The sequence below is a fragment of the Panthera uncia genome, chromosome C2, assembly GCF_023721935.1.
Source record: "Panthera uncia isolate 11264 chromosome C2, Puncia_PCG_1.0, whole genome shotgun sequence".
Classification (NCBI taxonomy): domain Eukaryota; kingdom Metazoa; phylum Chordata; class Mammalia; order Carnivora; family Felidae; genus Panthera; species Panthera uncia.
The window spans coordinates 47,611,993-47,637,985 of record NC_064810.1 but is presented as its reverse complement, the minus strand read 5'-3'; the positions used below and the strand labels follow the sequence as shown (position 1 = coordinate 47,637,985).

General features: G+C 36.3%; 1 protein-coding gene across 1 annotated transcript in view; it reads left to right on the top strand.

The window, feature by feature from the left end:
* ABI3BP (ABI family member 3 binding protein) overlaps positions 1-25,993 on the top strand; it is a 273,089-nt gene that overhangs the window by 163,888 nt on the left and 83,208 nt on the right. The window contains exons 21-41 of the mRNA XM_049628087.1: positions 2,020-2,061; positions 2,922-2,960; positions 3,584-3,664; positions 4,099-4,146; positions 5,218-5,280; positions 5,397-5,471; positions 6,157-6,204; positions 7,698-7,757; positions 8,584-8,673; positions 11,309-11,389; positions 12,540-12,599; positions 13,445-13,528; positions 14,767-14,826; positions 17,443-17,502; positions 18,306-18,389; positions 20,582-20,665; positions 21,787-21,846; positions 22,584-22,667; positions 24,013-24,069; positions 25,070-25,129; positions 25,770-25,853. Of these exons, the coding sequence (XP_049484044.1) occupies positions 2,020-2,061; positions 2,922-2,960; positions 3,584-3,664; positions 4,099-4,146; positions 5,218-5,280; positions 5,397-5,471; positions 6,157-6,204; positions 7,698-7,757; positions 8,584-8,673; positions 11,309-11,389; positions 12,540-12,599; positions 13,445-13,528; positions 14,767-14,826; positions 17,443-17,502; positions 18,306-18,389; positions 20,582-20,665; positions 21,787-21,846; positions 22,584-22,667; positions 24,013-24,069; positions 25,070-25,129; positions 25,770-25,853 (1,404 nt within the window). The remainder of the gene's footprint in view (positions 1-2,019; positions 2,062-2,921; positions 2,961-3,583; positions 3,665-4,098; positions 4,147-5,217; positions 5,281-5,396; positions 5,472-6,156; positions 6,205-7,697; positions 7,758-8,583; positions 8,674-11,308; positions 11,390-12,539; positions 12,600-13,444; positions 13,529-14,766; positions 14,827-17,442; positions 17,503-18,305; positions 18,390-20,581; positions 20,666-21,786; positions 21,847-22,583; positions 22,668-24,012; positions 24,070-25,069; positions 25,130-25,769; positions 25,854-25,993) is intronic.

Here is a 25,993-nt window from a genome sequence, read left to right as displayed (position 1 = left end):
TCACAAACCAGGAGATCATGACCTGAGCTGAAGTCAGACACTTAACCAACTGATCCACCCAGACTCCCCAAGAAGATACATTTGCTTCTGATAAACCCTGACTTTAATATTTCTGTGTGCAGGTGAATTGGAAGCTTAATTGATGGGGCTCCATACCTATTTGGTCTCAGTTTCAGTCAGGAACTAAAAAAATACAGGTTTTTCTTTATAAAATTTGTAAGACCACATTCTTTAATCTTTGTAAATTCTAAAAATGCTACAAGTAGCAAATCTTTTTCTAAGTTTTAGAAGGCAACTGTGTAGAAATTAAAACACGAATCACAGCCTCAAAATTTCAGAAGAGTTTTTGTTTGCTATTTTCAGACATGGATTTGTTTGGATAGTTACTATATTTAATGTATTGACATTTACTATTATCCTTTCTCCTGTAGAATCTGAGACATCCAGTCTCCCTCTATCCTTTTTCTCTCTTACATACACATACACAACACACACAAACACACACACACACACACAATTTTTGCCTTACTATGTGTACTTCAATCTCATCACTTTGGCTTTGCCATTTATCTGTTGTAATCTATTTCTGGACAAGTTCTTGAGAAATCAAAAAAAAAATTTGGCCACAGTCATGCTAATGAATGATGCCGCCTTTCAGTAATACCTTGTGCTATTCATTGCTTTCAGAATAAATGAAAATTCTCTACCTGTGATATTTGTTGTTACATTTTCTTTTTTTGTATACTAACGAGTCTCTACTTATTTCCCCAAAACTTTTCACAGCCTCTAGTCCAGAAACATCACAGAGAACTCCTGGTAAATGTAGCATAAGAAATACAAGTAACAAAGTTATTTATGTCCTCTTAAGCTAGTTGGTGGGTGTCATATTAATTAATTTATTTCTGTAAAAAAGGAAAGAGGGGCCTCTGAATGGCTCAGTCGATTTAGCATCCAACTTTGGCTCAGGTCATGATCTTGTGGTTCACAGGTTCAAGCCCCATGTTGGGTTCTGTGCTGACAACTCAAAGCCTGGAACCTTCTTCAGATTCTGTGTCTCCCTCTCTTTCTGTTCCACCTCCCCACCCCCGACTCTCAAAAATAAACAAAGATTAAAACAAAAAAAAATTATAAGAAAAAAAGGCAAAGAATCTTCACTTTTTCTTCTGCTTCAAAAATTGGGTTCCTTTTTTAATTTTCTTCCTGAAAGGAAAGAATACTTTTTGTTCTGTAGAATAAGAAATCTATCGTATCGTATTTTTATAAGTCCAGATATTGTAACCAAACTGTATTCGGCATGAAGTATCATTTACATACTGCCAACTTGAAACACATTGGAAGGTTTGTTATCTTTCAGAATACTTAAATAATATTTTTATTTAATTGGTTCAGTATCTGATAAAATCCAAGATTACTTTTTGACTTCTTTGATTTGCTAAACAAAATAGACTAAATTTCATATGTAAACCAATTTGTTCACCAGCAATAGGTGCTACCAAATAAAAGGAACATCATATGAATACTTGTGGCCCTTTTTAGACCATACATTCAATTCCTATTTTTTTAAAAAGAGTATCAGATCCAGCAAACCTGAGAAATCCAAAACTAACAGAGCTCAGACCTGGTTATAGGTCCATGGGTCTTTTTCCTCTTCCCACTCCCTTGGATGAAACTGACTATCCTGTATGAAAACAAAATGGCAGATGACAAGACACTCTGAAAAACCTCAGAGAGGCTACCCTGACCTCCCCTTAAAGCAGTATGTCCCCAGGTACTAGGAGCAATCTTCAGAATATTGGGTGGTGGGGAAAATAGTTAAAAAATCAACGACGAACATCAGAATTCTCATTTCTTTTTTTGTGGTTCATGGAAAGGATGTGGGGTGATTGAGCTTTACTGTAATAAACCATAGAACCAGACTGTTCACCAGCGAGAGAACAACTTTTACAGTAAAAGACATTTATTTACTATTTTAAATGGTTATATTCAGCATGGCCTTTGATATTACCTATTTTATTGCAGCCCCAGAACCTCAGACTCTACCACCATCACAGTCAACAATAGGTAATGAAGTTTCCTTTACTGAGTGGAAAACAAAACAAAACAAAAAATACCCCACCTCTCTTTCTTTAGCACCTTTTATGTTGAACTTTGTCATTAGCTTGGGTTTTTAAAAAAATTCTTAATTTTCCTTCAGATTTTTATTTCAGCCATTTTTTTCAGAAAATACACTCTTTGTGCCTAACTAAGCCAAGCCTCTGTAACAGCCATGAAAGCCAGACTGGTTTTGATTTGACACATTCTGTGTTGTCTCTCCTTATATTTGAGTAACATTTCCTGAGCTTGTTTTAACCTGGCTGTTTCCAGTGGAAGACATTGGTTTCCCTCTACTTGTAGATATTTTTGTGTTTTTACTTATAGAGGTGTTTTTCTTACTTTCAAAATTCGAACATTTGCAGATTTTCTTGAAAAGCAGTATGATCTTTCCCGATCTAACTATCCTGATGTGTCCTCGGCAATTCATTAAGAGAAATAGAAAAACTCACCCAATGTTTATAGCTTCTTTTTCTTCAAAGAGAGCAAAAATTGTGTTCTGCTGGTGCTATCTTAGCCAATGACCCATATTTTCCTCTATAACACAAACTGTTGGTTACTTTATTGCATTCTTACCTTCCAAATGAGAATCATGCCCTCTTTTGTTTTTTCCATTTTTCTCTCCAAACTTAACGGACTACATTTTCGTTCATTTTGTCTAAAAACACAGGAATCTATTAAATAAAAAAGGAATGTCTTATATGGATAAAAGTTTCACCATTTACATATAATTGCTCAACTTTAGAAATTATAATTTTTCATATTTAATTAGAGTTTATAGTTTTTCCTTTGATTTTGATTCCTTCCTGATGATTTTCATGTACTCTTAGGACCTGAAACTCCGGAAACCAAACCTTCAACAACATTAGGTAATACAGTTATTTGAGTGAGTGACCTTTATTTCCTCTTTTCCTGACTGCTGGTATTTTTATTAACAGGCTCACATTAATGGATTAATCCATGGATACCTGTTTGTGTTCTTTGTTCTTACTTGCAGAGAAAAAAATTTAAATTCTATGGTGTTATAAACTATATTTCATTTTTAAGAAGTTACCTTTCCTGAAACAATCTCTGAATTCAAAGACTTTTTATACATACTGTTAACTTGTGAACTTGTAATGCTAAATGAAAAACTTCTTTTGAATCTTAGGCCAAATAAATTTTAATTTGTATCCCTAGTGGCTCCTTAAAGGTACATTTCTCATGTTTCTGTTAAACATACACCTTCAAAATTTTTAGGAGACTGTCTTCTCTAAGCTGTACAGACTTTTGAGTTTTCCATCTCAAAATGGAATAGGGAAAATTTAATCAAAAAAATATTATTCATGACCTCAGTTAACTGGGTACATGATGATAGAAAGTTGCAAAACAGAAGAATATCTACTCATAATAAACCAAAGGACTTAAATGTGCTTCTAAGATAGATGTAGTATTGATTGTCAGTTTTTTGAGCTACTGCTCCTATATTAACTAGCTAATTGTCTTTCTTCAGCTTCACCAAAGACCAAACGACCAGGTCGTCGCCCCCGCCCTAAAACCACACCTAGTCCAGATGTGCCCAAGTCCAAACCTGGTAAATGTGATGCTGAGGGTTCCAGTTAACATAGAAAATGGAATATATAGTAGCTTCTGATAAAGTAGCTACCTATTACCTAAATAGCTGGACTTTAAGAACCAGTATAGCTGACTTTCATATTTAAGCATCTGTACATTCTATACTTACCGTATATTTTTATTTTTTATTTGTAACTATTAGGTACACACACAGTCAGCTGGCCCACTAAATGGATTATTAAAGTAGGGCACCCTAAAAGTTTGTCGTAGGATGCATATTTATGGCAGATGAGGTGTGGGAAAGGAAGGGGAAGAGGGGTAAATGGGAAGAGTGAAAGGGAAAATCACATTCCCTTTCTTAGGGATGAGGAGTTTAAGAGTGGGGATTAATGTTTCCTTCCTCGAGATGCTGCTTCTTGATATAATTAGTATTCTTGCTTTTTGCTTCCATAGCTCTGGAACCTGCTACGGTACAACCGGAGCTCTTGGTGCCCACAGTCGGTAATTCTCCTCTCCTCCAGTTGCTTTCACGGAATGTCACTTTGGCTCTTCGTATTCTCCACCAGGCATGACTGCAGGGCCACTGCACCATCACAGTTTCATTCCATGCTTTTCCTCATGTTTTCTCTCTGGGTCTGAAGAGCCTGAAGATAGGAGACTTCTTCTAGAAGAATCCTACCTGTGTGCTTCTTTAAGGAAGGTCTGTGGCCTTGGACACAACTTCCTGCTTCTCCACAAACTCTTTGTCTCTCTATGTCCTTCTGTTGAGAAAACCTTCCACTTCTCAGACAGGGACTTCCCTGCTCATCCTGGGCTTGGCAAATGGCAAGATTTTGTTCTGGTGCCACAATTGTCATTTCATTGCTTTACTCATTCCACTTGTAAGACTTTTGCCCTCTTAAAAAGCTGCATGAAATAATGGCTTCTTCAGCTTTCTGTTTCTTGCAGAATTTTTGCGAGTATATTTTGATAATTAGAAGCATAAACACTATTTTTGGTCTAGGGTCCAATATAAGATTAGTGTGGTCTTTGCAACTTAAGAACATTAGAAGTCCCAAACTTGTTTTATTGTTTTTGGTACTAATGCTGTTTGACTGTTGTTAGTTCAATATAATTTCTCAGCATTCGCAAAAACTGTGCTTTACTTTGGAAAATTCCAGAACTCTGTAGCCATGTAAACTTCTGTATAATTTAAAGTGTGTATGGATTATTTTCCAGGTCTCCTACTAAACAAGATTCAAATTTCTACACTACTACTTTTATGCTTTAAAAAACCTTACAATTAAGAAATACAACTATTATACTTGTGATCTCTGAAATTATATACAAAAAAGTCTTACTGTAGTTCTCATTACTTTGCTCAAAGGCACATTTTGAACATTTCCTAAAGATTTTTCCTTTTGGAAAAATCGGTACAAATGGACATATTTCCCATCCTTCATACACCCCAGGCATTAATTTTATTGTATATTCAGTGAATTTATATAGTGTTTTTGCTCAAGTGTATGTGTCTTTAATTATGATAGTTACAGCCATGATCATTATGCTAATTTTTAATACCTTTTTCTTTAGCATCAAAACCATCCAAAAGACCTAAAACCACACATAGACCAGATGCACCTCAAATCCAGCCTGGTAATCACTACTTTCACTGCCTTGATCTAAAACTAGGAAAATGGTGTGTAAGTAACATTAATCTTGACATTCAAAGCCCTGCTATGACACTAATTATAGCACCTTTTTCTCTTCAGATTCAAAACCACCAAAGCAATTACTTCCTAAACCCCAAACCACAGCACAACCAGATATGCCACCAACTAAACCCGGTAAACATAATTTCTAGTGCTTTAGTTTAAGAAGTTCATTCTGGGGAATGTTGTTGAAAATATTTACAATTCGTTATACCATATAAAGCATAAAAACCCAATATTATGATTTGGCTCATTATCTTTTCAAAGTAACCATACCAGTTAAATGAACAATCAATGTGTAAGAAGTTAGTTTTACATCTGATTGTCTGACAGATTCCATTTTCTTAACATTTTTAGGCTTTGTTTTATGAATTTGGGTATGTGATGAATAGAAGCCTGGTTTTTCTGTATCTGGAACATAGTTGGAAGTGATTTTAGCATTCACCACTAGATAGGACCAGGAAGGCTGACAATGTGTTCTTGTTTTAAAGGCATGTAGTCAAGGATTGGCTTCGTCTAAAATACCTTGATGGCATTTTAAACAGTAACTATTAACTAAGTGATTTCCTACCAAATAAGAAGATTTTTATATAACAGTACTAAAAACTCAACTGTTTTGCAATTGAGATTTTCTCCTAAGTTTCCAATTAGTGTAAAATTCTAATTTAGTAAGAGAGTATCTCATAATAAAGTTATGAAGAAAGCAATTTATATCAACTTAGAATAAACCAGGTTCTGTATCCTATGAATTAAGCATCAGGGAGCACCTAAAACTTTAGATTTCTTTACTTTTATTATATCTGTTTGTTTTTCATGATAGTCTTTGATCCTGCTACATTTGAGACTGAAGCTCCCTCCACAACCATAGGTAATGATGTTTTCCTTCTTGGTCAGTGTTTCTCTGGGCCTCTCCCTCTCATGTCAGTGGCTGTATTCTCTTACATAAACAATTGTAATTCATCATCTTTTTCATTCATTTCCACAAACTGTTGATTGTTTGTAACGGGCAACTTTCAACATCATAAGGCATTCTTACTTCTGCTCAGTTTATAATCCCTGTATGTCATTCTTCCTTTGATCACCTTCAAAGACATTCAGATTGCTGGCAGCACTTGATGCTGTCAAGGGTCACTGGGGCTGAGAGACGATCCATCCTGCAAACCAGGAAATCTTTGAGAGTTCTGCTTTCATGTGTGTATAATTTATGGTCATGGGAGAGGAGCAGTTAACAATGTGGTTGGGGCTTGAGGCGATACATAATTGTCTCTTTCTTGCAAAAGTCCTTTCCTCTTTGATTCCATACTATCCAAATACACCTGAACATTTGTTGACAGATTCATCTTGTCATCATGACGAATTCATACACCTGTTGACAAATTCATCTTGTGCTGATTTCCAAGCAAAATACCGATTCCCTTTTTTGTTTGAAGGCAACCCGTTTTGAATATTGCTTCATCCTGTTGTCCTTGCCTTCTCCATCTCTTCTGTAGGCACAGGTTTCCATTAATTCAGAAGAGTTCGTCAGATGTGGCTTCCAGCAACTCTGCAGTGATGTCTTAGCAAAAGGGAATCTCTATATAAGTGCTTACAGCGTGTTCATGATAAGATGTTTATATTACATTTAGTCTTCTGGACTTAATGACAAATAGAGATGGTAATTTAAATCCAAGGAGTTATAAATCACAATTTCACATGTATGCATAATTCGATCATTTTAGAATGTTACAGAATTATAGGAATCCTGTTTATAGAGCCAAAAAGTCAAATTATTACTCTTGAGATTTTTTTTCTTAATCATTTCTATTGCTTGTTTGAATACTCATCTCCTAATTATTCATTTAAAATAAGTGAATAAAAAAGGAGAAATAGAGAAAGAGTACCCCATTTCATATGGATAAAAGGCACAAGTTTATGTTTTGCATAACTGTCACACATCTCTAATAAACAAACAAATTGAGAATATTTTTAGAAATTCTCCTCACTACCACAATTCTTCAAAACAAATAACAGTTGTAGTGAAAGCCTTCGAAATACTAACAGAAGCTTTTGCAGTTTTTCAGAGTAATTTAAAATACATAGTAGCCAACTGACATGTTTTTGGAGCCAAGTTTCCAATATAGTTGGAGTCAAATAATTAAATACAGGAAAAAGCTTTCCATTGGCCTCATAGGGATGCAGAATACAAGAGGTATGTCTTTTGTGAGTTGTATGAATGCCAGAGTACAGCCAAATACCATTTTAACAGCGTTCAGAAATGCTTTCAAAACATTACAGGGTAAAGAAAATACATTTTGAAGATAATTTTCTTTCCTTTTCTGTATTTCTTAAATCTTCATTGTTTATTGTATTGCTTTTGGCCAGTTCCTGCCACAGACCTTGAACCTGTAACTCTGAGAACTGAAGCTCCCAGGACAACATTGGGTAATGACTTTTTATGTCCTTAACCAAGTGCATTTTCCATTTGTTGTCCAGTCTATTTCATTACTATTTTCGTCAAGTGGTGTTCTTTTTCTAAGATTTTCTCATCGCCCTCTCTTATCACTCAACTATATTCTTCATTTTGAATATTGAAGATGTTTAATATAAGTTATGTGGTTAGTCACTTGGTTAAGCCTGTATGCAGCTGGTACACAGCATCTGTCTTCCATATTATTTAGCTTTATTAGTGCTTTACAGAACCTGTGATTCTGCCCCGTGTTCTGTGGTAAAGCTAAATTTCAAATACAATTAGGAGTGGCTGCTCCATAAACATCAATATTAATTCTATGGACATCAACCGAAAGTTGTTTTAAGATAGGCAGGGCATTTTTATGGTTTACCAATGATTTTAAGAAGTTAAATTTGTTTATTCTAATGTTTAATGGGATGTATGTCTAAGCCAAATAATTTCTAAATATGATCTCACAAAAGCAGGTGAGCCTGGGTCCATCTCCGATATGGACATGCTATGTTTCTGGTTTCCCTGGCATCAGGATCCTTATTGAAAATCTGACGCCAATAATAATAAGCTTTTTCAGATTATTAGAATAATGTTATATAATCCTTCTCAGAGAACTGTCAGTGGACAACTCCCCCCCCCCCCACAATTTTTTTTTTTGCATACAGATGACAAAAGTCCAAAACAAAAGAGACAAATTTATTAAGACTTAGGAAATTTAGCCAAATTTTACAAAATATAGAGCTGTGTATCATCCTTTCTTGAGTTTCTGGAGTCATAAGACAACATTAACCAGTTTCCTTCCTCCAGCTCCAAAAACAACACAACGGACAAGAACACGTCGTCCACGTCCCAAACATAAAACCACACAGAGCCCAGCGGTATCTCAGACTAAACTAGGTAAATATGTGGTTCCTGGTACCTGTGGAACCCCTTGGATATGATACGTGCATGACAGTTTAACTTGCCACCTAATAGCTCTGGTGACCCTTCATTGTGAAGGCCAAAGTCACAAGAGCTCTAGTTAATAATTATGCCTTCCTTGTGCTGCTTGGTATCTTCTTGGTACCTTTGTATTTTATTTGCTTCCTCTGAAAAATTATATTTTTCTCTTTGATTCTGGTTTATCAAAAACTTACCTAGTTAAGTAACTAGCATATTTAGTTCACTTAGTCACACATTTTATTAAGTGTTCCATTAGCCTCTGTGAAAAATAGTTCAGAAGTAACAAATGACTTCACTTGGCTGAGGAAGGAAGTTTCTTATGTAGAAACTGTTCATTAATAGATGTAAAGGAATATGGGCAGAAGCAATATATCTACTGGGCTTTACCAACTGTTAGGCACATAGTTAATTCTTAGAGAAATAAAAGATCTGCGAGCTGGTAAGTGTAATGTGGACCTCAAAATTTATACAGTTTGTAGACCTGTTGCTGGGATAGGCAGGAATAGCATAAACAGAGGCTGGAAGGTACCATATATGTGGGTGACAGCAGAAGATAGGAATTAGGAGGGCAACCTGAATGGGAGAAAGGAGAAAGACAATGTTCACTTAGCTGATTCTCAGAAATTTTGGTCAGTGATGCTACTTTTAGATGGGTCCATGAAAAGGACCTTAAATGCCTGACTTCAGTGATTGGATTTAAGCCAATTGGCTACCACATACTCTCCTATCCTCCTGGGGTCAGGCCTTTTCTGTCCTGGTAGCAGAGAAATGCACTGACAAGTTTTGCAGACTGAATGACCCTCTGTATCTTGTTCTTTTATTTATCTTTGTTTGGACAGACGTCTTGGTCTTCTTCCAAAGCAGACACTCAACAAAAAGCATCCTCTATTTTGGCTATTCATTATAGTATCTGCTTAAATATATCAACTATTGCATCTATAATGACCTAGGGATTTTTTTCTAATAAATTATACTTTCACATTGTTTTCTCATAATTTTTTACCATAAAATTCCTTGACAAAAGCCTAAAGATTTTTCTAAGTAGGGTTTTTATTGTTGATGTTATCAGATAATATTAAAAACAAGCAAAACTTAGAGCTCTGTGGAGATACTGAAGATAAAACCATTTCATAAGAACAAATATCTTTGTACCTTCACCTCAGAACTTTAAAAATGTTGCTTTTTTGCTGTAGAACCAATACCACACTGGTGAAGTTCATTTTGAAGAAAGTTCAATGACTTTTCTTTTAACGTTTCTTTTTAAATTACTTTTGATCATTGCTTGCTAGAGACTCTGAACCCATTACTCCTGGGACATCTATAGGTAGTGATATTTTATGTCCTTTAGCAAGTGCTTTCTCTTATTCATTGTTAAACTCATCTGTGGTGCTATATAGACAATGATGTCATACTTTGTCATCATCCTATTACAGTATTCATTTTACAATATAAAAGGCTTTTTAAAAAGTGTTTATTTTATTTTATTTTATTTTATTTTATTTTATTTTTTTCAACGTTTATTTTATTTTTGGGACAGAGAGAGACAGAGCATGAACGGGGGAGGGACAGAGAGAGAGGGAGACACAGAATCGGAAACAGGCTCCAGGCTCCGAGCCATCAGCCCAGAGCCCGACGCGGGGCTCGAACTCACGGACCGTGAGATCGTGACCTGGCTGAAGTCGGACGCTTAACCGACTGCGCCACCCAGGCGCCCCTAAAAAGTGTTTATTAAAGATTTTATTTTTTTTTTACTTATTTTGAGAGAGAGGAAGAAAGAGAGCACACACATAGAGAGAGTATCCCAAGCAGGCTCTGTACTGTCAGCTGCCAGATGCAAGGCTCAAACTCAAGAACCATGAGATCATGACCTGAGCTGAAACAAAGATTTGGCTGCTTAAACCAATGAGCCATGCAGGTGGCCCTAAAATGCTTTCTTTCTAACAGAAATGTGTATGGACTGAATTCAGCACCACTGTCTGCCCCATATCCCAGCTTCAAATTGTATCATGTCAATCTGAGTCTCCGCTTAAACAATACTGTTTGTTAGAGCTAAGGCCTAAATATGATTATCTGTATATCCCTTATTTAGACCCCCAATAAGTTATCGACTATGCCATGATTTTTTTCAGGCATGTTTTTTCTGTATTGTAAGTTCTGTCTAACTTTTTTTCACTTTGTAGATGTTTCAGCAAGTTTTGTATGCTTATTCTAGTAAATGACCAAGTGGAATATTTGCCCTAGCCTAGTTATTTTAAATTATAATTAGAAGTGAATACTGTAGTGTGGTTTGAACTCTCACCCCATCATATTTTAGGAGCAATTTGTAACCAGTTTTGGATTAGGGACACTTTCAAAGAAGTGATAGTTCTTAATCTTTTCTTAAACATAATTATATTGTAATTTTTAATCTTGGGAGAACTCAATTAAAAAAGGAAACCTATTAAAATACTAAAGGAGAAAACATCAAACCAAAGTAACAGTTTTCTCCACTCAAAGAAACTCTGACAAATTTTAGAAAGCTTAGTATATCATCTTAATCCGAGTTTATGAGCTATCAACACTATATTAATCCTAAATTTTCTTCCTTCAGCTACAACAACAAAGAGACCTCGTCGTCCACGCCCCAAAACTAAAACCACACCCCATCCAGAAGTACCTCAGACCAAACTGGGTAAATATGTGATTTCTGGTTTAAGGAATCCTAGCAGTCTACCCCAGTTGGGATCCTAAATTCTATGCACATAGTTGGCACATGTTCTATATATCTCTTAAGAGTAAAAGCTGCTGGTTAGTGAGCAGAACTTGAGATACCTGAGTATCTCATTCTTCCTGTGTAGGAATCTTCTCCAGCAATGACTGTTTTATTTACTTTTCATGCTATTTGATTCCATTCATGTCTTAGGATAAAGCTTGCTCAGTATTGAACGAACACAATCAATTCAAGTGGACTTCTTTTATTAATCCCCTCATAACACCCATAACCATATTAGCAGCTATGAGATACATAAGAAGTGGGAAGTATGTTTTATCCCCTAGTATGTATTATAGTTGTAAACAAAAGCCATTCCTGCATAAACATAGAGAAAATAACATGAGGCAGCCATGTTTACGCAAGTATGTGGCCGGGGGTGGGGTGGGGGGTGGTGGTGGTGGTGGCTGTGTGTCTATATGTATAACTTCTCAGATGGTAGAAATGCTATGTAATAGGTTAATATCTGGAGCAGGACAAGGATCAGGATATTAGAAAGAAACTAGTACAGAGTTTGGGTGAGTGAGTGGGTAAGGGAACAAAGGCTGACAAGCAGAGAATATCTGAAGCTGGCCTCCCAGATACAGAATGATTTCTAGGTGCTCTCCTGTTGAGTGGGCCCATAGGATAAATTTAAGGGAGGCTGAGAGGTGTACTTAAGACTTTAAATTTGACCTACGGGGCTTCAGTGATCCTTCTGCACAGGATCATGCTTTTTCTGCTCTTAAAACTGAGGATACCTAGTTTAATATAATATAAAAAACAGGGGTTCTTTCTCACCTTACTGTATCAAATGCCACTCTTTTCACTAAAGACTTAGTCTCTTGGCTGGTGTAGTATCAGCTTCATTTTGGCTATGTCTGGTATGTGTGGTGAATAGACCCTAAAATGACCCTTTACTCTTCAGCCCCTCATACTTCCTGCCTCTTGGTATTACAGATGTGTGTAATCCATCTTTTCCCTGCCCTTTCTCCCTTAGAAGGCTTAGAAGCATTTTACTGTTAAGATGAATTTTCTGACATTTCATGCATTCACAAAAATCTCTTTGGTTTCTTTTATTGATTTTTATCAGTTCCTACCACAGTCTCTGAACCAGTTTTTCTTAGAACCGAGGCTCCAGGGACAACACTAGGTAAGGACACATTACATCCATCAGCACCTGCTTTTCCTGCTCATTTGAAACCCACTTCATCACCATCATAACCACAGCTTCTTCTGCTTCATGAGACTTTCATGTCATCCTCTATTGTCTGTTCAGTTATCATTCAGTTACTTCTTTGTCATTCTGTTACTTCTTAATATACTGAGGAGAGTTAAAGCAACTCATCTGTTTTTAAAGGAGCCAAGTATGAACTTAGTCTAGTATATGCATCTGCAATTTAATGCATGTGAAAGTACGGCATCTTAATCCATGTAACCTGTTAATCACATTATTTGTTTGTGAGTTTCAAACATAGGAGGGTTGGGGTGAGAATGTCTATCCTTGGTCTAAGCTCTCCATGCCACAGCTGTTACAGTGTGGCATGATTCTTGTGCAGATCTAAATTCCTACAATTTTATTATGTGCATCATTTTGTGTTTTTGTTTTGTCATTTTAGGTAATGGTGTGGTCTTCTTTCAGTAAGGGGTGAAATAGAAATGAGCTCAATGATAATCAATTTAAATTATTAGTACCATCATTAGTTGAAATTCACCCTCCATCTTTCCCACCACCACGTAACTCAGTAAAGTTTTGGAACTTTTATCATTTAGAGATACTTGTGAGAATATCCTTGATATATAAACTCATGTTTCTGTGTGACTTATGTTTTTCAGAGTAATGTAAATGATATAAAGAGGCAATTATCGAAATGGGGGCAAATATATTAAGCTGAAAGGAAAAATTTTCTGAAACTCAAGAAATTAGAAGACATATAATCCTATCCACAGCTTCTGGAACTAAGAACACTCTGTTAACCTGAGGTTTTCTTCCTTTAGCTCCCAAAGTACCTCACCAAACTCACCCTCCACATCCCAAACTTAAAACCACAAGGAGTCCTGAAGCACTTGACACTGAGCTAGGTAAATGTATATATCCTGGTTAAGCCTATCCCAGTGGGGCCCAGAGAAAGTGAAGGGGCAAGTCAAAGTAGATAATGAGAACATGGTTGGAGGGGTTTAGATGATAGTGAATTTCTCAGGCTTGTGAATGAGAATCTTCTCTCTAAATGTTTATTTGATTTCTCATTCAATTCTTCTTGTTCTTGAAATGTTAAATGTGTGTAGTGGAATGAAATAGGTACAGAATGAATATATATTTGGGTAAATGGGAAATTGTTTCTTGGTAACTACAAAGTCAAGTCCAAGTCATAAGGATCTAGGATAGGAATTGGCATTTTCTATAAAGGTCTTGAGAGCAAATATTTGGGACTTTGTGAGTCATGTAGTTTCTGTTGAACATTTTTATTTTTTTCCTTTTTAATTTTACAACACTTAAAAAATGGAAAAATCATTCTTAGGTTTACATGGAATATATGAAAATAAGCTATGGGCAAGATTTGGCCTATGGGCCATCATTGGTCAACCGTTGATTTAAAGAATCAATAATCAGAGTAGGCCAGAATAGTTGGGAAGGACTGAGCATTGAAATCACTATAGATTTAGATGGCTGGGTACAAAGGGGATGGAGAAGTACATAAAGGAAGGACACGTGTGGAGGGCCAGTGAGGGAAGGCAGAGGCTTTTCTCACTAGTTGAAACTCTAGGGCTTCTAAGTTTGATCAGAAAGGGCATTTTTCTGAGGCTACTGTTGCTAAATGGGCCCAAAGGACCAGGTGAAAGGTATTTTTAATGTTGGCCTAAGGAGTTTGAATTTATTTAGTAATTATCAATGTTTGTATATAGTCAGGCTTTGCCTGAGCATTGGACAGAGAGCTACCCTGCTATACCTCAGACTGAATGCCCGTCCCTTCTCCTGTTCTCTTAAGTATTCTGGTAGGCAAAGCTCACTGTCTCTTTCCAAAGACGAGTTCTTAGCAAGATTGATGTGGTCTATTTTGGTACATTACTTAGACTAGGATTATCAAAGAGTGAGACACTACAGGGGCACCTTACAGGGATAATTATCTACTACAAAGACCACTCCTACTATGTGATGAATTGGTACCCGCGTGCAGAGATGCTGTATCTCTCAGCTCAGAAAGTGAATAGTTTTTGCTTTGTACTCTAGACACATTAGTACTTAGGTACAATTAATTTTGCAGTTCTGAGATTGTATAAATATTTAACATTTCATTTTGTTTTTTATTATTTTTGGTCAGTTCCTGCTATAATCTTTGAACCAGTCACTCCTATGAAAGAGACTCCAGGGACCACATTTGGTAATGCCATTTTCTGACCTTCAGCAAGAGCTTTTTCTGCTCATTGTCAAACTGATTCCACTTGTCATTCAACTACATTCTTTATCTTATGAGTTGAACATAAGGCCCAAAATGATGCTTCACTCTCTTGTTCTTAAGAGAGTCATGCCTGAATCTAGCTGGGGATATCGTTTTGCCCTGTAACTTACTTTAAAATTTTTTCATGCCACCTTCTGTTTTTGTCTTAATCTGAGTTCTCTGTTAAGGCAAATATCATATGTTCATGTGAGCACCTAATCCTGATCTGTGCTAACCAGGCTATGACAGGGAAGTTGCTTTATATATCCTTTGTAGTACTTTTTATCTGCCTGTTTGTTTTTGTTGTTGTTAACTTTTGAGTAATATGTTTTTAGTGAATTGTCAATCAGATAATGTGATCAAGGACAGTAAGTTTAAATAGTAAGCCCCATCCTTAGGGTGAATCTGACTCCCCCTTACTCACCACCATAGTTTAGAAATAGATGATTCTTAATCTTTTAAATGCAGTCAGGGTACTCTAGGAGAATGTGATAAAGGGGTTCATGACTGGCTCAGTTGGTGGACTGTGCAACTCTTGATCTTGGGGCTACAGGTTTGAGCCCCACATTGGGTGTAGAGAGTAAAAACAAATTTAAATATTTTTAAAATGTATGATAAAAATACTAATATTGACTCTCTGCATTAATAACTTCATGTTTATGTCATTTTGACCCCCAAATATCTTCAATAACAAAGGAAGATACAGGAACATAGTAGGGGCAAATTTTTCACACTAGAAATGTATATATTTTATGAAATTCAAGACAAATCTGTCAAGCTTTAGAAAACATTTTTTTTTAAACTTCATGATTTGCAGAACCATCAACTTTAACTAAAGGTTATCTTTTTCCACCTCCAAAGACATCCCAGTGGGAATGTCATTCATAAACCAAACTTAAAACCACTCCAAGTCCTTTAAGATCCTGGGACTACACCAGATAAAAACTGAGTCCTTTGTTTCAGAAGCCTGAGCTTTCTATGAAAGCTTTGTTTCATAGCCTTATCTATTGAAAGTGTAAACCCACATAACCCTCTGATGAGGGAATCATGAAGAGTCCTTTCCCGTTCAGTGTTGGTGAGAAGTACATGTTTGGAAGATACATAATTTTCCTCTTGCTCAGGGTAGAAGGCAACATGTTTTACTTAGTCTTCAGGCTAGTGGAACACAAAAACTTTTCTTGCATAAAAAGCCTAGAGAAGGGAAATAAGGCAGGGTGCTTTCACAAATTCAAGGTTTTTGTTGGGTACATCAAGTGCTAGACTGATTATGTAAGTTATTGAAGAAGTAAAGCATCATTTTGGGCCTCAGTAGATCAGAGAAGGAGTTTGGGTCATGACATCACATCAGAATTTGCACAAGTGGACAGGTGAGAGAGAACAAAGACAAAAAAAAAAAAAAATAGGACACGTTTAGAGGCCACCAGAGGGGCAAAGCTTCTGGGGCTTTGAAGCATCTGTCAAAACATTTTTTTGGTGATTCTGCATTTGGATAATACCACAGGAAGTTGAAGGAGGGCTTGAATGTTGCACTCAGGAGTCCAAAGTTGTTCTCATGAGCCTCAGAAATCTCTTCTTTCCACACTGGATAAAGTTTTCCCTGCACTGAGTTTGGATGGGTGCTTTACGAGTGCCACAGACTGAGTGGGTGCCCCTTACACAGTCCTCTTGAGTACGTTTCTATAGATACAAGTCACAAAATCTTTCCAAAGATGAGTTCTCAGCAAGGTCTTCATAGCTATTTTTGGTTATTTGTATAACGGCTACTTGGATATTTAGGAATTTTTTCTGCAGCCGTAATTTGATAAACATGGTAGATGTTTTCTTTATTCAACACCCACTAAAGTGCAAGTTAGTTTTTTACATGCTTTTTCAAGATTAGTAAATGCCTAAAAATGTGCTAGAGTCTACCGTATTAGATTCATATAATCCGCTATCTAGTAGAACTGTTTCCCTCTTTTGCTAAACAGAGACCACAGGTAATGACTGTCTCAGGAGATGGAGAAGTCCCTAACTACAGTTAAGCCAAATCTGGACAAAATAATGCGTTTTCCTTCATATTAGTTTGCTAAGTCTGCCATAACAAAAGAGACTGGGTGGCTTGAACAATAGAAATCTATTTCTCACAGCTCTGGAGGCTGGAAATTTAAGATGAATGTATGAATAGTTTTAATATTTCCCAAGGCCTTTCTCCTTGGTTTGTAGATGGTCTCATCTTTCTGCATCCTCACATGGCCTTTCCTCTGTCTGTGAGCATCCCTTGTGTGTCTCCCTATTCTCATATGGTCATGAGTCATATTGTATTAGGGACCTGCCCTTGCAACCCCATTTAACCTTCATTGTCTCTTCAAAGTTCCTATCTCCAAATACAGTGACATTTGGGAGTTAAGGCTTCAACATAAGTATTTGGGAGAAACACAGTACACTCCACATACCCTCCATCTATAAATAAAAATAATAATTCTAGAGGCAATGTTGCACTGGAAAAATACATTTTGAAGTGAATGTTGTAGCTCTTTATACATATTTTAAAAACTTCTTTTGCTTATTTTATTACTTCAGTTCCTGTTACAGATCTTGAACCTGTTACTGTTAGAACTGAGACATCTGGGACAACATTAGGTAATGATTCTGTGCCATTTGCCAAATGCTTTTGCTGTTCATTGTACATTCCATTCAGTCTCCATCTCCTAGATTTTCCTCCTTCATAAGACAGCCACCATCATCCTCTGTTGCCATTCAATCAATCTGAAGAATACTGAAGCCTCTTAAAAACAAGTTTCCTGTTGTTTTTATGAGAGCAGACATTAGCTTAATTCAAAACATTGCTGCCATTTGGTACGTTTGACATTGTCGTGTTAGCTCATGCTCCACTGAACAGTGTTCTGTGTTAATACTAAGTTTAAAACAAGTTGGGATCTGTTTCTTATCTAGGCGGATCAGCAATAACAGCTACTCTTAGACTCCTTTGCACATCTATGTTTTAAAAAAACTATTTGTATGGTATGTTTGTTTCTTTGTTGCTGCTTTAAATAATGAGATGTTTTATTACTAACTTGATAGATAGGAAATGATCTAAATCTGCAATTTTAAATTATAAGCCTTTCCCTTAGTGTGACTCTAGCCTCCCCTCCCCTTGCACCAGGGTTGAGCCCTCCTCATTTTTTCCCAGTGAAGAAGTTCTGTGAGTGTTTAATTACAAGTGCTAATCTTCATGCCTTGAATGAATTACTCAACTACATACATGAGTTTGCCCCAAAGTACCATCAATGATAAATGAAGATACATTGGCCTAAAAGGATTGAAAATTTTAAATTACAAAAAATTGCCTAGAACTTTTGAAAATCTAACAGCTTTTGTAAAAACCTCTCCTCGATATCCAGAGCCTAAAGACCTAGAGTAACACAAAGTTTTTCTTTCTTCAGCTACCAAAATGTCACAAAGACCCCGTCGTCCACGTCCCAGACCTAAAACCACACCGAGCTCTCAAGTACCTCAGACCAAATCGGGTAAATGTGATTGCTTGATTTAAGGGTGAACCCTAGTAGCCTATCCCAGTGGGAACCCCAAGTAGTGCCAAGCTGTTCGTCGCTCTAAGCCTGAAGTCATGAGGCATGGTCAGGTGTCTGAGAATATGGCTGCTTTGCCCAGGTGTCAGAGAATACGGCTGGTTGAGATATATTTGATTCCAGAATATCTTACTCTATGTGAAAGTCTTCTTTTATATGCATTTAGTATATTTTTACCGTCAATTTCTGTCAAATTTTAATGATAAAGCTTCTTTAGAGTCAGTATATGTAGTTCAAGGAAACAAAAAAATATAAGGAATATAAATTACATCCCTTGCATATTTCTGGACCAATATTGAAAATTGCCAATATTGATGTGATAATGGTGAGTGATATGCCAGCTATGAGAGACTTTCTAAAAATAATGGAGTTGGGTATATGTTTGCATGATACATTAAACACTGACCTTGAAGAGGAAAAGACAAAGGTGATCTAGACTTGGACCTTGGGCCCACTACAGGATTTGAATGAATGGAGGGAAAAGTGAATCAAGGCAGAAGGGCTGGACATGTGGGGTGGTAGGGGATCAGCCACAAAGGCAATCCAGTGGGCCTAACACAGAATGTCCTACTTCCAGATGGCCAAAACAAGGTTATTGATGATGCTGCATTTGTAAGGGTCCAGGCAGACAGTTGAAAGAGAATTTTGAGGACCCAATTCAGAAGCTTGGATTTGATACAGGGACATCAACTGTCTTCGATTTCTACTTTATTTGGGCTTTGGCTGGACAGATAATCCACTAAGTATTTTAGACTGAGTGACCATCTTTATTTTGCTCTTTTATGTGTCATGATGAATTCTTGGAAAGATCAGCATAGTCTGCTTCAATGATTAATTTTTATATCTATTTCAAACTTATAAACTGTTTATTGCATCCATGTTTACTTAAACATAGCAAGTGCACATTTTCAGCTTCCATAGAAATACAGACTGATAAGATTTTTTTAAAGACCATTTCTTTTCCAAGGTTGTTAGATAAATGAATAAGAATATTTTCCAGTGCAGAGTTTTCCATATCAAAATCCATTATCTAAAACCTAGGATAATTTAATGTTGCCTTCTTTAAGGCAATCAAGATAATTCAAAGGCTAAGCTGAAGACCATGATTGTAGTTTCGCCAAATGTGCAAAGAATGATTATCTACTCTTTCCTTAAGAGGTTATTTTTTGTTTTTGTTTTTGAGGAAGGGTCGACACACAAGTAGATTTGTTTGGATGTGAATGTTCTGACTTTTTGTGTATTTTAAAATCTCTTTGGTTTACTGTATTTTTTGGTCAGTTCCTGCTACAGTTCTTGAACCTATCATGCTTATATCTGTAATAACAGATATACTGGCTTTTCAACAAGACTTATTCTGCTTGTTTTATAACCCAGAGTTTCCTCTTGTTTTATATTACTGTATGTCATTCTTTTGGGCCATTCATTTACATTCTTAAAATTATGAAAACTCTTAAAACATATCATCTGTCTTTTCATAGAGAATCAGTCATTCATGAGCGTACTTTAGGGCATTTATTTGCCATGTAATCTATTTTAAATTGTTTCACGTTATTTTGTTTAAGCAGTGCTTGCAGTTAAAAAAAAAACTTTTTCAAACATACTATAGGTATCTACCTCTAACTTAGTTACAAGCCATTAACAGCTATCGTGAGGCCAAAAGAATCCATTCATTTCACATCTACATCTCACCTTTTTTTTTTCTATTTCTGCAGTATTTTTTTTTTGTCTTGTTTCTATTTAGGTACTAATGTGTTCTTGTTTTAGTAGTTATGTAGAATGTATGAAAGATTGAAAAATTGAGTTATAAATCTCAGATTTAATATGACTGTCCTTGATAATACATTAAAATTTAGCAATGGTTCTTAACCTTTCTGTTGTCCAATCAAACTGTTCTGTGACACTTTGATTATAATTACTAAACTTTATTTCTTTAATTAGAAATGGATTTTTTTCTTCAAAGACTATTCTGTGCTAATAGAAATTCGTAAAGGAGTATACATGACAAAAATCTCAAGCTGGAAAGGCAAATATCTAACAGGTTGTAGATAATCTCGAATCATGTTTTCACCTCTCATTGCTTCCAGAAAAGAGGTAATGTAGTTGTGTAGTAACCCCAGAATTTCTTCCTTCAGCTTCCAAAACATCACAACAGACACACCGTCCACGTCCCAGACCAAAAACGACACCAAGTCTTGAAGTATCTCAGTCCAAACCAGGTAAATAAGTATCCCTGGTTTAGAGTCTCAGCAGCCTAACCCAGCAGGATCTCAAGAGTAATTCCAGTGGTTGGGAGTAACCAATAGGCCCTATTAAAGATATAACTCATGTTAAACAGAATTTCCCACTGTAGAGATGGCAAGAGGAACACAGTAGGGAGACAGCTGTGGGGCAACCAAAAGCCTCATAGCTCCTGAGTGAAATCTTCTCTATAACTGTGCCTTTTATTAACTTCCATTTGTCTTCAAAATAAAATTCCTTTAGAAAAATTATGCATATTCAGTTCAAATTAACAGGGTCTTCAGTATCACCAGGTCATATTAGTGTCTTTGGTGGGTGTACATTAGATGTGGGAGACATGTTTTAGTCCTCAAACCTGCAAGAAAATTGAGAACAAAAGCCTTCCTCAATAAGATAGAAGATGGCGTTAGAGAGCATGTATGCAAAGATGAGATTGATTTCTGGGTGCTCTCAACAAAATGTGCTAGGTACGTAAATAGGATCAGGAAAAGATTAGGAAATAGTGGGGCCTTGAAACCACCATAGTACATGGATGACTGGAAAGATAGGTAGGAATAAAATCAGAAAGACTGTATATATAGAGAGACAAACCAAAAGAGATAGTCTAACTGTAATACTAGTATAGAGAATGTCTGACTAGACCGTGGTCATCAAAGCTTACTGAATCTTGATTGGTCCATGGACTCTTATGGTGGAGATTCTTAGGCATCTGATGGAACAGTTGAGACTTAATCCAATAGACATCAGCAAATTCGTCTTTGCCCATGAGGGCATGTTCTTTCTTTGCTTAGAATAGAGGGATACCCTGTTAAATAGATCATGCTTCGGCCTCACTTTCTTTCCAAAGTTGTTAGTAATACCCACACATCCCACTTTATTACTTAAAATCAAATCATCAAAGGAAGAATAAGGAAATAGCTACCTGACTTAGGTATGGCCAAATTTGAGGAAATCAACAGTCTACTTTTCTAGTTTAACAGTTTGTAAAAGTTGTTACATAGTTCTAGAAAGCATATTAATAAGACTCATTTTGAAGCAAATGTCTTGAGGGTTTTTTTATTAAACAATCATTTTGTTTATCTTTAATGCTTTTGATCAGTTCCTACTTCAGACCTTGAACCTGTTACGCTCAGAACTGAGACTTGGGTAACAACACAAGGTAAAAACACATGCTCCTCAGTAGGTGCCTTTCTTTCTGATGTCAGACTCATTCCATCAACATCATACCTGCAGGTTCTTTTACTTCATAAGGTTACATCATCCTCTGTTGTCACTCCATTAAATTCTTCATCCTAAAAGTATTGAGGACTTTGTTCAAACAAGGTATTTCTTTTAAGAGACCCATGCATAAACCTAACTCAAGTCATCTGTTGTACATGTAACCATCTGAAACTGTTTTGTCATCTTGTGTGCTTTTTAATCATGTTTTGTTAAAGCTGGGTTTTGACTCTACTGACTATTATGGCATCGGGAAGTTTCTTTGCGGATCTGAAGTTCTTCTCTTTTGTTTTGTTTTGTTTTGTTTTTAACTCTCCATGTATTATCTGTTCTTTGATTAACTTTTTAGTTAATTACATGGCCTTATCTTAGTAAACTGTCAAAGAGTTTGTATCTATCACCACACCATAATGTGTTAGCAGTGGAACTTACCCTTTTGTTCAATAGAAGAGTGCTATGAACAGTTGTTTCTTGAATAATTTTACATGACTCATTCTCAATGAACTTGGATTTATAAAAGAATATATACTATTATATTAAGGGTGAAAGTTTCAATTTAAAGGTTAATAAGGAAAATTTACTAAATGTAGTAAGTTTTAGAAAATCTGGAGTCATGTGTCATGCTGTCCTTAGCTTCTGAACTAGACTCTGTAGTAATTGAAGATCTTCCTTCTTCAGCTCCTAAGACATCGAAACGAACCCGTCGTCCACGTCCCAAACATAAAACTACACCAACTACTGAAGTACCTCAAACAAAACTGGGTAAATGTGGGTTTCTGATTAAAGGAGTAAGTCCTAGCAGCTTTTGGGAGTCTGGGATTGATGCCAGTGGTAGAAGTGATAGCCCAAGTGAGCCCAGTGAGGGTGGGGGCACTAAATGATCTGCGCTGATCCCCCTGTTGAGCAAGCAAAGGAGAACATGATTTGGGGAGACATGTGTGGCAGCTGAATCCCTTGTGCTTTCTGCATAAAGATCTTCTATTTTAATGTGTATTTTATTACTTTTGCTTATTTTGTTCCATACTTCTCTAGCAGACAAAATGTCTTAAATAGAACCAGTCCTTTTTTATTTCAAGAAACAGTGTCTTCCATTTCCCCACAGCTACATCAACAGCTGTGAGGATATCACAGATGTAGCCTGCTTGTTTTTACTTCTCAGGCTGTAGTGTAGTCAAAGTCAAAACCTGCTCCAACAGGAAGCATTTAAAGATTGAACCAAGGCGATGTGTCTGTGCAAATCAAGATTATTTTTTTGCAGGGGTTATAAACATCTTTGAGCATAGAGAGAAGTTTGTGAAAGACAGGAATAAGGAGTTAGAAATAAAGTGAGTCTTAAAATCATGGAGTTTAACAGAGACAAAAAGAAAGGAGGTATTGAGGCCAGCCAGAAGGCACAGGGCTCCTGGAACAAGGGAGATACTGCTTCTAAGTGGTAAAGATAGGGCTGAGTTTGGAAGGGTCCATAAGAGCAGTTGAAGAAAGTTCTTGAAGGTATGACTCAGAAGTTTGGATCTGACCCTAGTAGTATTAGTGGTCTTTCCTGTGATCTCTTCCACATACACAGGGTACCACATTTTTGTGATTAGAGCAGAGAGCTGTTCAACTGGGTACCACACACTGAGTGGTTGTTCCTTAACCTGATTGGTTATTAGAATGATTTTGCATCACATGAGGCCTATTTCCACTTACGAGTTCTCAACACGATGAGCAAGGTTCACTTTGCTTTGTTCTTTTCTATGACTCCTTTCAAATATAAGTGCCATTCATTGTATCCATCTTATTTAGACTTGCTATTTTCTTAAAGCTTCCACAGAAAAGCCAATAATTGCCGGGACATTTTCATAAGTCTCTATTTGGTAAAATGTCTACACAAGTTTCCTAGAGCAGTACTTGGAATTAAGTACTTAAACACCTAAGAGCATATTGTGTTGACATTGAAATGCTTACCAGATTGATAGGTCAGCTATCACTGACTATCTCGTAAAAGAATATTTACCTGGTTATAGGGTGACCAAATATTTTATACATTTATTTGAAGCAATGTTATACTGGTTAGATTTTAACTTGCTGACTTTTCACAAGTGTTGACTTCATTGATTTTCATTAGTTCCCACTACAGATCTTGAAGCTGGCACTCTCAGAACTAAAGCTCCAGAAATCGTGGGTAATGAGAATGTGTGTCCTTCAAATAGTGCTTTTCCTGCTCATTGTCACGCCATTGTGGCCACAGGTTCTCCTGCATCTTACAACCATTTCAACACCCTCTGCTGTCATTCCATTGTAGTCTTTATCTTGAAATTATACTAAACTCTATTTCAAGTTACCTGTTAAACTTAAGAAAACTGTGAGTATGCTAATATGAGGACATCCAACTGCCATAACTGTTTCATGTGATCATCTGCATGTGCTGAAAAGCACTGACTGCTTTAAGCTTCTTTTCAAACATGAATTTCCATCTGTCCCTTATTTACACTGCTCTCCCTCCTCAATTTTACAAATGTCATGATCTTTAATTGTATTACTTTTTATTGTATTAGGATCTGTGTGATTATATTGATGGATCTATTGTTTAAAAACAAGATGCTTTTACATAATTGTCAAAATTTTAAATGTGCCTAAGTCTTGAGACTTTAAATGAAAGGCTTTTCATGATAGAGTACGGTAACTCTTTCATGAGAAGGTTAACAGTATTTAACTTTTATTGAGTCAAGGATTACTTTGAAACTTTGAACACACCCTATAATGTGTTGATCCTGATGCTTTCAAATAAATAAACTCATTATTGTACCCATGATTATTTCAATAATAGGCATTTATCTCAACTTGTACAGAAGTACAAGTAGAATGATAAATGCTTTTTCAGTAGAGTTAGAAAAGTATATATTATCTAACTGTAAGAAGTTTGTCTAGCAGAATTGTGCATATTAGCAACAGTCAGATAATCAAACATCTGGGAGAACTTGTTGACCACCATGATATTTAGCAAAGTACAATACTGTATCTATCTTATGAGTTTAATGGGTACTTTTCCACAGTGTAGTCAAATCTGCAGAGGAAGTGTCTCTTTTCTGTTAGTCTTGAGGCTTAAAAATTGACTCTTGCAGTTAGCCTTGAAGTGAATTTTTAAAAAAAACTCTTTGGTTTCTTTTATTATTTTTGGCCAGTTCTTCCTACAGCCCTTGAACCTGTCACTCTTAGAACCAAGGATCCAGAAACAACATTAGGTAATCCAGAATTTGTGAACAGTTTTTTCCGGCTCATCATCAACCCATTCTATCCTAATCATAATCACTTTGTCACCATCTTTATAAGACTGTCTTGTCATCTTGTGCTGTCCTTCAACTTTAATTTTCTTCTTGAGAGTATTGAAAACTCTTAACGGAAGTTACCTGTTGTTTTTAAAAGCTATGCATGGAATAAGTCAGAATATCTGTCAACCATGTAATCTTGAACTTTTATCTAAACGGGGCTCAAATTGAAAGCTGAGTTTCAAAGTTGGCAATGTCTATATCTCCTCTAGACCAACCAAACCATAGCAATTCACATGGTATCATAGATTCTTTGGAAATTTTCTATTTCTTGGTGTGAACCTAAGATCCCACTACCTACAGCTTGGCCATGGTCCTTTTCTGCTTTTGAGGTTAGAGATTTATGAGATTCCTCACTCCTTGACTTAATTTTATGTGTGAGTTTTATCTCTTAAGAATCTGCAGTGATTAAAGAAATAGTTAACAAAATAGAAAATATTTCAATCTTGAAACACATATGCCTTGAATTTCAAGAAAATATAACGTATTTTAGAAAATCTAGAGCCTTGTTTCCAAAACCATCTTCACAGGAGTAATCCAAAGTTTCATCCTTCAGCTCCTAAAACAGCACAACGAACCCGTCGTCCACGTCCCAGACCTAAAACCACATCAAGTCCTGAAGCACCTCAGACCAAACGGGGTAAATATGCTATTCCATGATTTGAGGGGTGAACCCTAGCACTCTGCCCCAGTGGGGTCCCAAAGAAATGCGTCTGATGGGAAGTGACAGCCTTCAAGGCATGAGAGGTATGGTTAGCAACTGCTTCTTGAGTGAAATTT